Source organism: Nuphar pumila, chromosome 2 (assembly GCF_984573655.1).
Source record: "Nuphar pumila chromosome 2, dmNupPumi1.hap1.1, whole genome shotgun sequence".
Classification (NCBI taxonomy): Eukaryota; Viridiplantae; Streptophyta; class Magnoliopsida; order Nymphaeales; family Nymphaeaceae; genus Nuphar; species Nuphar pumila.
In genome coordinates, this window is record NC_143250.1 from 132871281 (window position 1) to 132885331 (window position 14051).

The window sequence follows — 14051 nt, forward strand, 5'->3', positions numbered from 1 at the left end:
TGAACCTTGTCACGAACAAAGTGACAATCTATTTCTATGTGTTTAGTACATTCATGAAAGACTGAATTTGTTGCTATATGGATAGCAGCTTGATTATCGCCATGAAGCTTCATGGGATTAGTCTGATCAAACTGAATCTACTTCAATAATGCTTTTAGCCAAGTCAAGTCAGTCGCTGCATTGGTCATCGCCCTGTATTCGGCCTCAACGCTAGACCTTGATATAACCTTTTGTTTCTTACTCTTCCAAGAAACAAGATTTTCCCCAACATTAATGCAAAATCTAGTGGTCGACCTTTTTGTCAGAAGAACTGCCCACCCAGTCTGCATGGACAAATCCTTCTATACTCGTGTGGCCATTCCTTTTCATTAATAATCCACACCCTGGAGTTCCTTGTAAGTACTTCAAAATTTGATTAACTGCATTGAGATGCTTCTATTGAGGAGCATGCATGTACTTACTAACCTCACTAACAACGTAGGTGATATATGGCTGAGTGGCAGTGAGATAAATCAACTTCCCAACGAGTCTTTGATATTGTTAAATATCTTGTATTTTGTCTCCTTAAGTATAGGCATTTCCTTGAGTGGCTAATTTTAATCCCCAAAAAATATTTTAGTCTGCCTAGATCTTTGATGTCAAACTTCTCATTTAAATATTGTTTCATCTTCTCAATCATAGTTTTATTATCTCCTGTCATAACAATGTCATCAACATACACCAACGTTAGACACATTTTCATTTTTGATCGGTGAACAAATAGAGAGTTATCAGAGACACATCTCTTATATCCTAACTCCATTAGGGCGCTGCTCAGTTTTGAGTACCACACTCGCAGAGACTGCTTAAGGCCATATATAGCTTTCTTTAGATGACACACCATATTTTCCTGATTGGTATGAGTGAGACCTTAAGGAATTTTCATGTACACTTCTTCTTGTAGATCTCCTTAAAGAAAGGCATTCTTTACATCTAGTTGACATAGTTCCCAATTAAAATTGCAGGGTATGGATAAAACCACTCGGAGAGTTGTCATCTTGGCTATAGGTGCGAAGGTCTCCGTGCAATCAACTCCTTCTGTTTGAGAGAATCCCCGAGCTACAAGTTGAGCTTTATATCTATCTAAGGTACCATCACCTTTGAATTTCAGTTTAAACGCCCATTTGCAAGAGACTGGATTTTTATCAACAGGAAATTGAGTGAGTTCCCAAGTATTATTTTTCACAAAGGCGTTTAACTCTTCATTAATAGCCTTTGGCCAATAAGGATCCCTGTATGCTTCTTCGAACGTCTCCGGCTCAGAGTAATCCGAAAGTCTCATAAGAAAGGTTGCATGATCATGGGAGAAATGATCACATGTAACAAAGGATTCAATGGGATATTTAACATTGCACATCATAACATATTCCCTGTATCTTACTGGGCATTATCAAGTTCTTTCTGATCGTCTCAAGGAAGCACCTTCAACATTGTCATGAGCGCCAGTAGTAGCTCTATTGACATCTTCAGTCTCTATGCTTTCCTTTTGAGTTGTTACATCATCGTTGGGAGAAATGTTTGGAAAAGGAAAATCACCTGAATCCTCTCTAGGATACTCCCCCTGAAGTTGATTTCTATAATACGCCTATGACTCATCAAATCCCACATCACAAGAAACAAACATTTGCCTAGAAATTGGATCATAACACCAATAGCCTTTCTTGGTAGATGAATAACCCAAGAATATACTTTTAACTGCACGTGACTCAAGCTTATTTTGATGCCTAGGAGACTTCCACACATAGGCAACACACCCAAATTTTCTAAGATGGGTGATTGAGTGTTTCTTGCCTTTGAGGACTTCTATTGGAGACCTTCCATCAAACGCTCTTTTTGAAAGATGATTAGTAATGTAATTAGCAGTAGAGACAACCTCGTTCCAAAACCGACTGGGAACTTGATTTTAAAAAAGTAGGCCTCTAGCGACTTCCAACAAATATCAATTCCTTCGTTCAGAGACACCATTTTGTTGAGGTGTTTCTCTATATGTAGTCTGGTGATCAATTCCCAACTTATTAGTGAAGTTGGAAAACTATTGATTTAAATATTCAGTGCCATTATCAGTGTGAAGCACTTTCACATATTTTTCAAATTGAGTAACGACCATGTTATGAAAATTTTCAAACTTTGAAAACACTTCATCCTTGCTATGCAAAAAATATATTCATTCGACTTTAGAACAATCATCAATAAATGTCACATAATATTTAAATCCATTATAAGCATCAATGGGTGTTGGCCCCCAGACATCAGAATAAATTAGGCATCGCAATTATAATCTCTAGTCACACGGCTAATAGACATGAGATTAGACATTAGACCAGGCATGCATAAAACATCAAGAGGCTTTAAGTTTTCAAGTAAACGGGTTTTCGCTTTCCCTTCATCATGAATTTTTTCACCATTAGCAATAGTGACCGATCTGATTTCAGGACTAGTTTCGATGTTAGATATTATGCATTTATCACTAGTCATGTTATCCGATGCTCCTGAGTCAACTATCTAACATTTATCATCAAATTGAGAAAGAAAACTAAAGTTACCTGTGTTATTGTCCTTATTGCGCGATGCCACAGTAGCAAGATGTTGTTTAGTGAAATTTTTGAACACCTGAATCAACTTTTCCATGGTAATCGAAGTCGCTTTTTTATCTTCTTGATACGCTTGAGCAACCTTAAGTTTGCTGCAACCACTGTTATTGGGTCTTTTGTTCAGTTTCTAGCATCTATCTCTTGTATGATTCTCCTTCTTGCAATAAGTGCAAAACAATTTTCGTTTTTCGTGGGGATCGGTCGAAGTTACAACTTCTTTGTGCTTGGAGAAGAGAGCAGCTTGAGACTTATTCGAATCATCAATTTTTAATATAGGATTCATGATTTGTCTTCTGCATTCTTCACACATAATGATAGCACAGACCTCATTTATCTTAGGTAAATCTGAAGACATGATAATTTGGCTGCGAAGATTCTCATAATCATGTCTCAGCCCAACCAGCAGCTAAAAGATTTTGTCATGCTCACGGTTCTTTTGGTGAGTCACAACATCCGTGGTCGTCGAAGTGTAAGACTCTCAATCATTCCACAAAGCCTGCAACTCCCCAGTATATTCAGTGAATGGTTTCTCACCTTGTTTGAGATTGTTAATCACATGCATAACTTGATAACTTTTCGCCATGTTATATTGATGGTCGGATATCTCCTTCGCCGCATCCCAAACTTCTTTTGCAGTTTCTAGAGAGTAGAACGTTCGAGCGATTTTCTTGTCCATGGAGTTTAGTAACCATGACATCACAGTGTGATCATTAGACTCCCATTCTTCAAGTTTTGGGTCTCTATCAGGAGGTCTGACCTTGCTACCGGTCACGTGACCGAGCTTGGTCTTTTTGCTCAAGAATAATTTTGCAGACTTGGACCACATAAGATAGTTGTAACCATTCAAAGGCTTTGTAGTGATTTTCAGGGTTGGATTCACGCTCTCCACCATGTTGGTGTGTTGTTGATTGAAATCAACTGAACCACCTCCCTGTGCTTGAAATTTGTCCGCCATGAGTGAACGCCAAGAGCAAGCCAAGTGCAAATCATAACAATGCTAGCAACGACACAGTGTAAATCGATACACTATATTGCTTGAAAATCGCTATACGATATTGTCCAACATCGTGTAAATCGCTACACGATATTGCTTGAAAATCGCTAGACGATATTGCCTGCAAATCGCGACGTGGTGTCGCCTACAAATTGCGATGAGGTGTCTCATGCAAATCATAACAGGGAGATGCCTCGTGCAAATTGCGATGTGGTGTTGCAAAAAGACGTAAGGTTGGTTGTAGAGAAATCAGCTACCATGAGAATCTGATATTGCAGCAATCAGTCATATGCTTGTTGTGGATCGAATAACGATGCTTTGATACCATTAAAGAAATAAAAACTCACTGCAAATCAAGAAAAGCACACAAGCAATTACGTGGTTCGGCAATGTGCCTACATCCACGAGAGCCACTACAAGAAAATTGTTAATTAGCGACGGATTTTTTCCGTCGCTAATTAGTGACAGATTAGCTAGAGATAGAATCTGTCGCTAATTCGCGATGGATTAGCGAGGAAACAAATTTTATCGCTAATTTGTCGCTACTTAGCGACGGATTAGCAACTAAATTTTTTGTCGCTACTTTTTATTACAAGAACACCATTTTAGCGATGAATTTAGAGAGGGAACTCTGTCGTCGCTAATCCGTCGCTAATTAGCGACGGCGTAGCGACAGAATATATTCCGTCGCCCTTTTTTGTATTTTGGTATTTTGATTTAGCGACGGAATTTTTCTGTCGCTAAGCCGTCGCTAAATGTCGCGTAAATCCCTAATCTCATCCCTCTTTCTCTTTTTCTTGTTTCGCTGTATTGCTCCCGCCCGCCGCCCTCTCCCTCCCTCCCTCCGCTCGTCGGCTCTCGCCACCGTCCGGCCGCCGCCGCCTCGCCGACGATCCTCGCTGCCGACCTCCCTGCTAGCGGCTGCGCCAGGGACCCCGAGCACCGGCGACCCGCCGCCGACCTCTTCCTCCTCCCTGTTGTTCCTCCCTGTGGCTGTTGCCGGGAGGTGTTGTCTCCCCTTCGCCGGCGACTCGCAACCGGCGTCCTCAGCCGCCAACGATCGACGATCCTCCCTGCAGCCACCTCTTCGCCTCCGCTCTGAGTTCCGGCGACCCAGTGGCCCCCGAGCTTCGCTCCAGGTCTCCCCCTCTCTGCTGTCGACTGCGTCGGCCACCAGCGACCTCGCCAGCCGCCGCTCCCCGTGCTTTCCGGCAGGGGGGGTCGACCCCCTGCATTTCCGGCAGGGGGGTCGACCCCCTGCCGGAAAGGCATGGGGGGTCGACCCCCTGCGTTTCTTCATGCTCCAAATAAACAATCTTGGACCCTTATCTTTCATTGAGATTAACTAGGATTTAATTTTCTCATTCGCATTGATTTTCACTTGCCATATCCATGTATAGGATGAGTACATCAATAATTTATTTTCTTTTCCAAGTCGGTGTAGAGCAAAAGTGTATATACACCAGGCAAGAATTCAAACAAGCAATATTGTGTTGCCGTTGCTTGCAAATTTTGTATAACATTTGAGTATTGATAAAAAACTACCACTACACAAATATTTAATGGTAAGTATACATGCTCCCACTGTTCAGATGAACCATAAAATCTTATGCAATATTTACATTCATTTTTTTATCTGTATACCCAGATTCATAATCAAAAGTGGCAGTCACACTTCATATGATTTTATTCACATTCATAAGCTTTAGGACTAAGATTCAAGTCCATTAAACCAGGCTTAAATATTTAAATTATCAAACACTGTTCGTATAAGAATGAAAAATTATCAACATGTTTACTACCACACATGCACACTTAGAGCTACATAGTCTAACTTCTCAAAGTGAATCACTATATGACCATATCAGCTTTGGATTTATGTATCCAGATCCAATTCATTATAAATCTGTATTCAAGAATATAAGCACAAGCTATGCATCAAGCATTTAAAGCATGTTAAAAAATGTTAAATCATGTTCTCAAGAAAACTATTGCCGACCCAGAATGATTTTCTTTTTCGGTTCATATCGCCGACCCCAATTGTTTGGGATGAAGGCGTAGTTGTTGTTGTTGTTGTTGTTGCATGTTCTCAAGAAAACTATTCATTCAAAGAGCATTCTAAACTATTATATTCCCACTTTCCATGCATTTTCATGATAATTAGTATGGTTCAGAGAGACATCTTATAATGCAGTCCTGTTGTTTACCGTTAAGGACAAAAGTGCAAGTTCTCTAAACTCATAAAATCAACTCAATTTAGACTTGCACAATATGGACCAGCTCAAGTCAAAACCTGTATGGCTAGAATCAGATCCACTATTTAGGATCTCCAAGTTGTACTTTAGATAAAAATATAAATTGCTGATGATTTGAATAAAAAAATTAATACTTTTATGTTGTGCTAAAATCAGATCGTAATTATTAGAAACAATTACTGCTGTTGAAATAAAAAGAATAACAACGGTACTACAATTCAAGCTGCTGAAATTTGAAACGACTGTAGTTATGAAGAACCACACTGCTAAAATATAATAGACTATTTGAAACATTAGCATCTTCTAGTTAGATTTGGCTTAACATATATACTATTTTTCTTTTCTCTTCTTTCAATTAGTTAGAGTTGTTTTAATTTGTTTTAATTTTTTTAGTTAGTGTTTCATCTTGTTTCATGATTAGTTAGTTTGTTACTTAATTTGTTTTGTTTTTGTGCAGATTTTTCAACGGAACCAACTCGTGCTCGGCCACCTGTGGTAAGTAAATGACAAAAACAATGCAAATCGGGTAAATACCCGTGGTGAGTAAGTGATGCAAACGTATCACATGTTATTTAATTTATTGAATGCAGCACTTTATTGTTCACACACTCACTTAGTTGTTGATATCTAGGACTGCTTTGTTGGAGTTCGGAGATCATGCTGAGCATGATTTTAATGTAGAAATATGGAAGTGTTCTTATTTTGGAGTACGGAGTCCATGCTAAGCATGGTAGTAGTTAGTGAGATATTGAAGTGTGTTTGCTGCAGGTACATGTTTGCCATTTATTTGATATGAATGATTATGATGTATTGCAATGTTTGATGTAATTGTATCCATGCTTGCATGTAGTTACTTTCAATTTGATTTTGACTTCCATGTGAAATTTTATAATAAAAGCATGCTTCAAATGATTGTATCGTGTCATTAATAGTTTGCACATGAAAATATTAAGTTATCAATGCATGCATCAAAATTCTTGTTATTGTTTGACATAGTATATTGCATGATAAATTTGATATTTTCTTCATCGTAGCATTTTGATTTTTTTTTCTTAATTCGTTAGGATACTATTCGTAACATCATACGACAGAATGACTGCAAACCGTGAATGGATGTACCGTAGGATAGTGGACAATGAGTTATCGCATGAATATATGGATGGTGTCGATAGTTTTATTGAATTTGCAACGGCGAGTGTCAGTACGGTAGATCCCACAGGTCGGATTAGGAGTCCCTACAAGATTTGTAAGAATAATCGATTTGTAGAACCTCATGGCGTTAGACATCACCTATACAGGAAGGGTTTTGTGAGTGATTATCAGAACTGGACGTTTCATGGAGAAGAATTTAGAAACGATTTTGATGCACGGGTGAATGTGGTGCACGATAATCCATATACGAATTTGATATTTGATGCTGCAGGAACAGAACTGGGTTCTACTATGAGTTCTAGTGATGTAAGAACTGTCGTAGATGAAGAATCACCAAACGATGCAGCTAGTAGATTTTATGATTTACTTAAAGATGCTGATGAGCCACTTTGGAACGGTTGTGAGAGTCACACTATCTTGTCTGCAGTTCTTTAACTAATGAATTTGAAGTCCGAGTATAATTTGAGTCAATCGTGTTTTGACCGTTTGTGCATGATTGTGAAGAGTATGTTGCCTAAAGATGAGAAATTGCCACAAAATTTCTATCGTGCGAAAGTTATGGTCAACGCTCTAGGTATGGGTTACAAAAAGATTGATGCTTGTCCAAATCACTGCATGTTGTATTTCAAGGAGCAGGAAAATGACATATCATGCCCGTCATGTGGGCATCCTCGATTCAAGCCAAAGACAAGAGGCAATGGTAGCACGAGATCAAAGGAAGTTTCATACAAGTCGCTCTGCTACTTTCCTATCACTCCTAGATTGCAGCGATTGTATATGTCTTCAAAGACAGCTAAACACATGAGATGGCATGCAAATAAAGTTTGACACGATGAAAACAAGATCACGCATCCTGTTGACGCTGAAGCTTGGAAGCACTTTGATCGTACTCATCAGAACTTCGCAATGGAAGTGCGAAATGTTAGACTCGGTCTATATACAGATGGATTTAATCCATTTGGGGGTAGATCAACTCCATACTCATGCTGGCCAGTATTTGTAACTCCATACAACCTTCCACCAAGCTTGTGTATGAAACGTCTGAATCTTTTCTTGTCTCTGTTGATCCCTGGTCCGACCTCACCTGACCAAAATCTTGATGTATATCTAAGGCCATTGATTGATGAATTAAAAGTACTGTGAGATGACGGTGTTACCACGTATGATGCCCACAAAAAACAAAATTTCAACATGAAGGCCGTTGTTCTATGGACAATCAGTGACTTCCCTGCATATGGTATGTTATCTGGTTGGAGCACACATGGGAGGTTGGCTTGTCCGTACTGCATGGAGGATTCCAAAGCTTTTAGATTGAGGCATGGAAGGAAGCCTTGCTGGTTTGATTGCCATCGTCGATTTCTACCCAGCGATCATCCGTTCCGATGTCAAAAGAATGCATTTACAGCAGGCACAACTGAAATGGAAGGTCCATCCTCAAGATTGTCTGGCATAGAGATTTTAAGAAGATTGCGATACTTTCCAGATGTATTAACAGATGCCCGCAGTCCTACACCCTTCCGTGGATTTGGGAAGGAACACAATTGGACGAAAAAATCTATTTTTTGGGAACTACCGTATTGGCCGACCCTATTGATACGACATAATTTGGATGTGATGCATGTAGAGAAAAATGTGTTTGATAATGTGTTCAATACAGTAATGAATATTAAAGGAAAAACGAAGGATAATCCGAAGGCCCGTATGGATTTAAAATTAATATGTAAAAGACCAGAATTGGAACTCAAAGAGTATAATGGCAAAGTACTGAAACCAAAGGCGAAGTACGTGCTCGGACCTGATCAAATAAAACATGTATGTCAATGGTTGAGACAACTGAGATTTCCAGATGGATATGTCTCTAACATTGCTCGGGCTATGAAGATTGACGATGGACAGTTATATGGGTTGAAGAGCCATGATTGTCATATCTTTATGCAACGATTGATACCCCTAGCATTCCATGATATGTTAGACAAACCTATATGGGGGGTATTGTCTGAGTTGAGCGGATTTTTCAGAACATTGTGCGCATCGGAGGTCATTGTATCAGATGTAAAGAATCTCGAGGACTTTGTCATCACCACTGTTTGTCTGTTAGAAAAGATATTTCCGCCAGCATTTTTCGATGTTATGGAACATTTGATCATACATTTGCCATATGAACTAAGGGTTGGTGGCCCTGTGCAATATCGATGGATGTACCCATTTGAAAGGTATATGTTTTTTTATATTTGTCTCTTTAATGACAGATATTTAAAATTTGAAATGTATATTCTTGTCAGATGCATGTTCGACCTAAAAAAAAAGGTTCGTAATAAAGCAAGAGTAGAAGGCTCTATTTGTGAGGCGTACACTTTAGAAGAGATTTCAAATTTCTCATCTATGTACTTCGAACCTCATATTTCAACACGTTACACATGCCCGCCCCGTAACGATGATGGAGAACAAGTAACTGTAGCTGACAAGCTGCCGATATTTCAACCACTTGGGCATGCATTTGGTAGTTGCCGATCAAGGCTATTGACAGATCGAGAGCAAGATGCAGCACACATCTATATTCTTTTTAATTGCTCAGCGATCGACCCATACATCGAGTAAGTATATGTATATGCAACTCAATTATAAATCCTTTTATGTTCTATATGTGAATACATGACTCGGTAATATAAGTATTTGTGGTTTGCAGACGATTTGATCTAGAGTTGCGAAACGAAGTTTCACATCTCACTGATGCAGAAGTACAAAAAGAACGTGAAACTAAGTTTGTGGAGTGGTTGAAACAGTTGGTAAAGAAGCTAACATAAATTTTGTACTTATAAACAACACTAAGTTACTTAATTGATCGTGATCACAATCATTGTTTATGTTTGTGCGTAGGTTCGCAATGGTGATGTTAAAGATCAAGAAATATGTGATTTAGAAAATGGTCCGACCAAAGTTGTGCAATGCTACAACGGGTATATCGTAAATGGTTATCGATTCCATACAAAAGACTACGGTATAAACAAATCAACGATAAATAGTGGCGTGTGTGTCAAGGGTAGCAGCTACGGTGAAAATGAACATGATTACTACGGTGTTATAGAGGAAATAATGGAGTTGACTTACTTAGGCATGAATAACAAGGTTACGGTATTCAAGTGTCATTGGTTTGATCCAACTGCAACAAGACTCGACAAAGCTTCAGGCATTGTGGAGGTGAATCATAAATCCAGGTTTGGAACATATGAACCATTCATATTAGCCTCGCAAGCTCAACAAGTTTATTATACTTCATATCCAAGTATAAAAAAGTAGATAGAAATGAATGGTGGGCAGTTTGCAAGGTGAAATCCAAACTATACCCAGAGTATGATCAGTTACAGGAAGATGAGTTAGCTGAAGACAGTGATTACTATCAATCAGATGATGTCAGTGACTTCGCTTATGGTCACGATGTTGCGCATGATATGCATGTCATATCTCCATTGGCTGATGAAACATTCATAGAGGAATGTGATCCAAATGATGTACCAAGTGGATGGGCAAACAATGAAGAAGAAGAAGAAAGTCAAACTAGTGACGAGGAAGAATTCTCAAGCTAGTGAGCAAAATCTTATACTACAAACCTCTATTTAAATGCATTGTAATACTTGATGTGAGTTGTATTGCAATACTTGGTATGAATGATTAAAAAATTTATTTGAATGTATTGTAATACTTGATACGAATGATTCGAATGCATTGTAATACTTGATGTGAATGATTTCAATTATCTGAATGTATTATAATTTATGCAATTAACGAATGATTTGAATTAGTGCAATACTTGATGTCAATGATTTGAATTATTTGAATGCATTGCAATGCTTGATATGAATGACTTGAATGCATTGTAATACTTGATGTGAATTATTTGAATATATTGTATGACATATGTTATTTGTTAGAATATGGTTCGTGGAGGTTATAGTGGTCGCTCATCCAGTAGTAGCCAGGCTCAACCTTCATCTTCACGGGCTCCTGTGATAGGTATATCATATAACTAATTAGATGCTTGATTAGTTCAAATGCACATTCTGAGAATTTCTAATGTATTTTCTTACAGATGATGTTGCGCCTGTACACGACCCACCTACACCAGTTGATCGCACAAGTCAACAGCCAACACAGGAAACAGGGTCTTCTCAGGCTGGCACAAGAAGACTCATTCGAATAGTGTATATCGATAATCGACCGTAAGTATTTTGTTTTCAATTATTGCATATCTTTTAAATATTTTATATTGATATTTACTGTGTAACAATTCATGTGCAGCACGAGGTTTGAGTCACAAGAAGTAGTACGGGAGATTAGGAATTCACTTCTTCAACATCTACCAGGACCAGTTGCTCAATGGAAAGAGTACCCAAAGGAGGTGTTAGACAGATTGTGGTCCTCATTCATGGTATACAGTTGTTCCTCATAGTTAATGTGTTTCATATTTAATTTATTTAAGCAATGTCTACTAACTTTCTGAAAATATTTATAGGCTTCGAATCGCTTTACAACTACGGTGGAAGAAAATGATGCAAGGAAGGTGTGGCAGAAGGTGGCTGCCAATCGATTTGCAGACATGCTGCACACTATGAAGACTGCAGCAAAAAAAGCATCTGGCGTAGTAGATGATCCATTACTGTGGAAGGGTCATGGTCCTATTACTATCAGGAGAGATTACTGGGATGAAATGTGCGATAAGTGGGCGGGAAATGCATTTAAAAATCACTCTGCGAAGGCTTCACAAAATCGATCGAAGATGCCCGAAGCCCATCTACACACAGGTGGATCTAAGACATTTGGGAGCCACCTAAAGAAAATGGTAACTCATCAATATATAATATTAATTTTATAAGTATTGTTGCAAACTTGTGTACTAAATCTTTTGTCATTTAACTTCGCAGGAAGCAGAAAAAGGAGGCAGTGTACCATATAAGGATGTGTTTGTAGAAACACATAAACGGAAGACCACGGGAGTCTTCGTATCAGAGAAGGCGAGAACGACAACGGTATGTATTAATTCTATTAATAATCATTGCAATATATATGCAAGTTATCATAATGTTATCATTAATTATTAATGAATACTTTAAACATTATTTTGTAGGAGGCATATGAGCAACAGATGGTAGAGCGATATGGCGAAGACGCTACTCAGCATCCATCATTTGATCCTACAGCATGGGTGACTGCAGCAGGTGAACCCAAAAAAGGTCGCGTGTTCGGGTTTGGGAGTAATATGAACACTTCACCAGTTATTGGTTCTTCCAGTTACGGCTCACCGACTTCTTGCGCCGACATAAGCTCCAAGCAGCCGACTATTCTTTCCGGTGATGATGTACGCGAGATCATTAATGAATCACTGAATAACTACTTCCAATACACCGTCGCCCCCTTTCTCCGAAATGAGATCAAGGCCGCTGTTCAGGATAGGGGATCTTCGATTCCAGGTCCCTCTCAGATATAATCACATATATAGTTTTTTTTATTGTCTTAAAGCACATCTGAGCATGGTAGAATCACATATAGAGTTTTTCTAGATGCCTTAGAACACATATGAACATGCTATAATCACATATTCAATTTTTTTACTGTCTTAGCACACATATGAGCATGATAGAATCACATATAAAGTTGCTTTGCCTGCCTTAGAGCACATATGAGCATGCTATATTCACATATTCAATTTTTGTACTGCCTTAGCACACATACGAGCATGATCGAATCACATATATAGTTTTTTGCCTGCCTTAAAGCACATCTGAGCATGGTAGAATCACATATAGAGTTTTTTTATATGCCTTAGAACACATATGAACATGCTATAATCACATATTCAATTTTTTGACTGCCTTAGCACACATATGAGCATGATAGAATCACATATATATATATTTAACTTTTTGTCTGTCTTAGAGCACATATGAGCATGATAGAATCACATATAAAGTTTTTTTGATTGCATTAGAACACATATGAGCATGCTATAATCACATATTCAGTTTTTTGACTGCCTAAGAACACATATGAGCATATTATAATCACATATTCTATTTTTTGACTGCCTTAGCACACATATGAGCATGCTATAATAACATATAGAGTTTTTTAACTGCCTTAGAACACATATGAACATGTTATATATCATTTATAATAGAATCACATATAAAATTTTTGGCTTTGCCTGCCTTAGAGCACATATGAGCATGCTATATTCACATATTCAATTTTTTTACTGCCTTAGCACACATACGAGCATGATCGAATCACATATATAGTTTTTTGCCTGCCTTAAAGCACATCTGAGCATGGTAGAATCACATATAGAGTTTTTTTATATGCCTTAGAACACATATAAACATGCTATAATCACATATTCAATTTTTTGACTGCTTTAGCACACATATGAGCATGATAGAATCACATATAGAGTTTTTTTATTGCCTTAGATCACACATGAGCACATGATAGAATCACATATAGTGTGTAATTTATTTCATTATATTTTGTTTATCAATACTGACTGTTCTTTTCTTGTGTAGGCTGCTAGCGATAATCAGGGTAGTGGAGCTGAAGGGACAGATAAAGACAATGAACAAGAAGACGCACAAAATCTTGGCGATGATTAGAGGACTGTGTTGAAGAAGTTCTATTTTTTTTATTTTTCCTAATTGTAATTGTTGAATTGTAAATAATTAAACTTCTTAATTTTAAGGTGGAACGATTAATTATTATAGATACTTGTTATATGAATTTTTTTGTGTGGTTTGTTTTTTATTTACAGGAAATATAAATTGTACAGGAAATAGAAATTGTACAGTTCTCGGTAATTAATTTTTAAATAATTTTTTTTTATTTTTTTTCGTTTTTGCGACGGATTAGCGACGGATGATTCCGTGGCTATTCATATTAATCTAGCAACGGCTTAGCGACGGAACCATCCGTCGCTATTCATATTAATCTAGCGACGGCATAGCGACGGAATTAAATCCGTCGCCAAGCCGT

General features: G+C 38.0%; 1 protein-coding gene and 1 long non-coding RNA gene across 2 annotated transcripts; one reads left to right on the plus strand and one right to left on the minus strand.

Annotated features, from left to right (window-relative positions):
• Positions 1-3108: 3108 nt before the first annotated feature.
• Positions 3109-3585, minus strand: LOC149847145 (uncharacterized). Its single transcript, XM_089993306.1, has one exon. It carries the CDS (start codon positions 3583-3585, stop codon positions 3109-3111), a length of 477 nt encoding a protein of 158 aa, XP_089849432.1.
• A 7536-nt stretch (positions 3586-11121) lies between these two features.
• LOC149847146 (uncharacterized) lies at positions 11122-14051 on the plus strand. Its single transcript, XR_016430591.1, has 2 exons — positions 11122-11248; positions 13589-14051. It is a non-coding gene; the product is annotated as an uncharacterized LOC149847146 (long non-coding RNA).

What these genes read in the sequence shown, in the direction of transcription:
- LOC149847145 (XM_089993306.1), bottom strand. Translation starts at nt 3,585, where the DNA reads ATGGCGGACAAATTTCAAGCACAGGGAGGTGGTTCAGTTGATTTCAAT.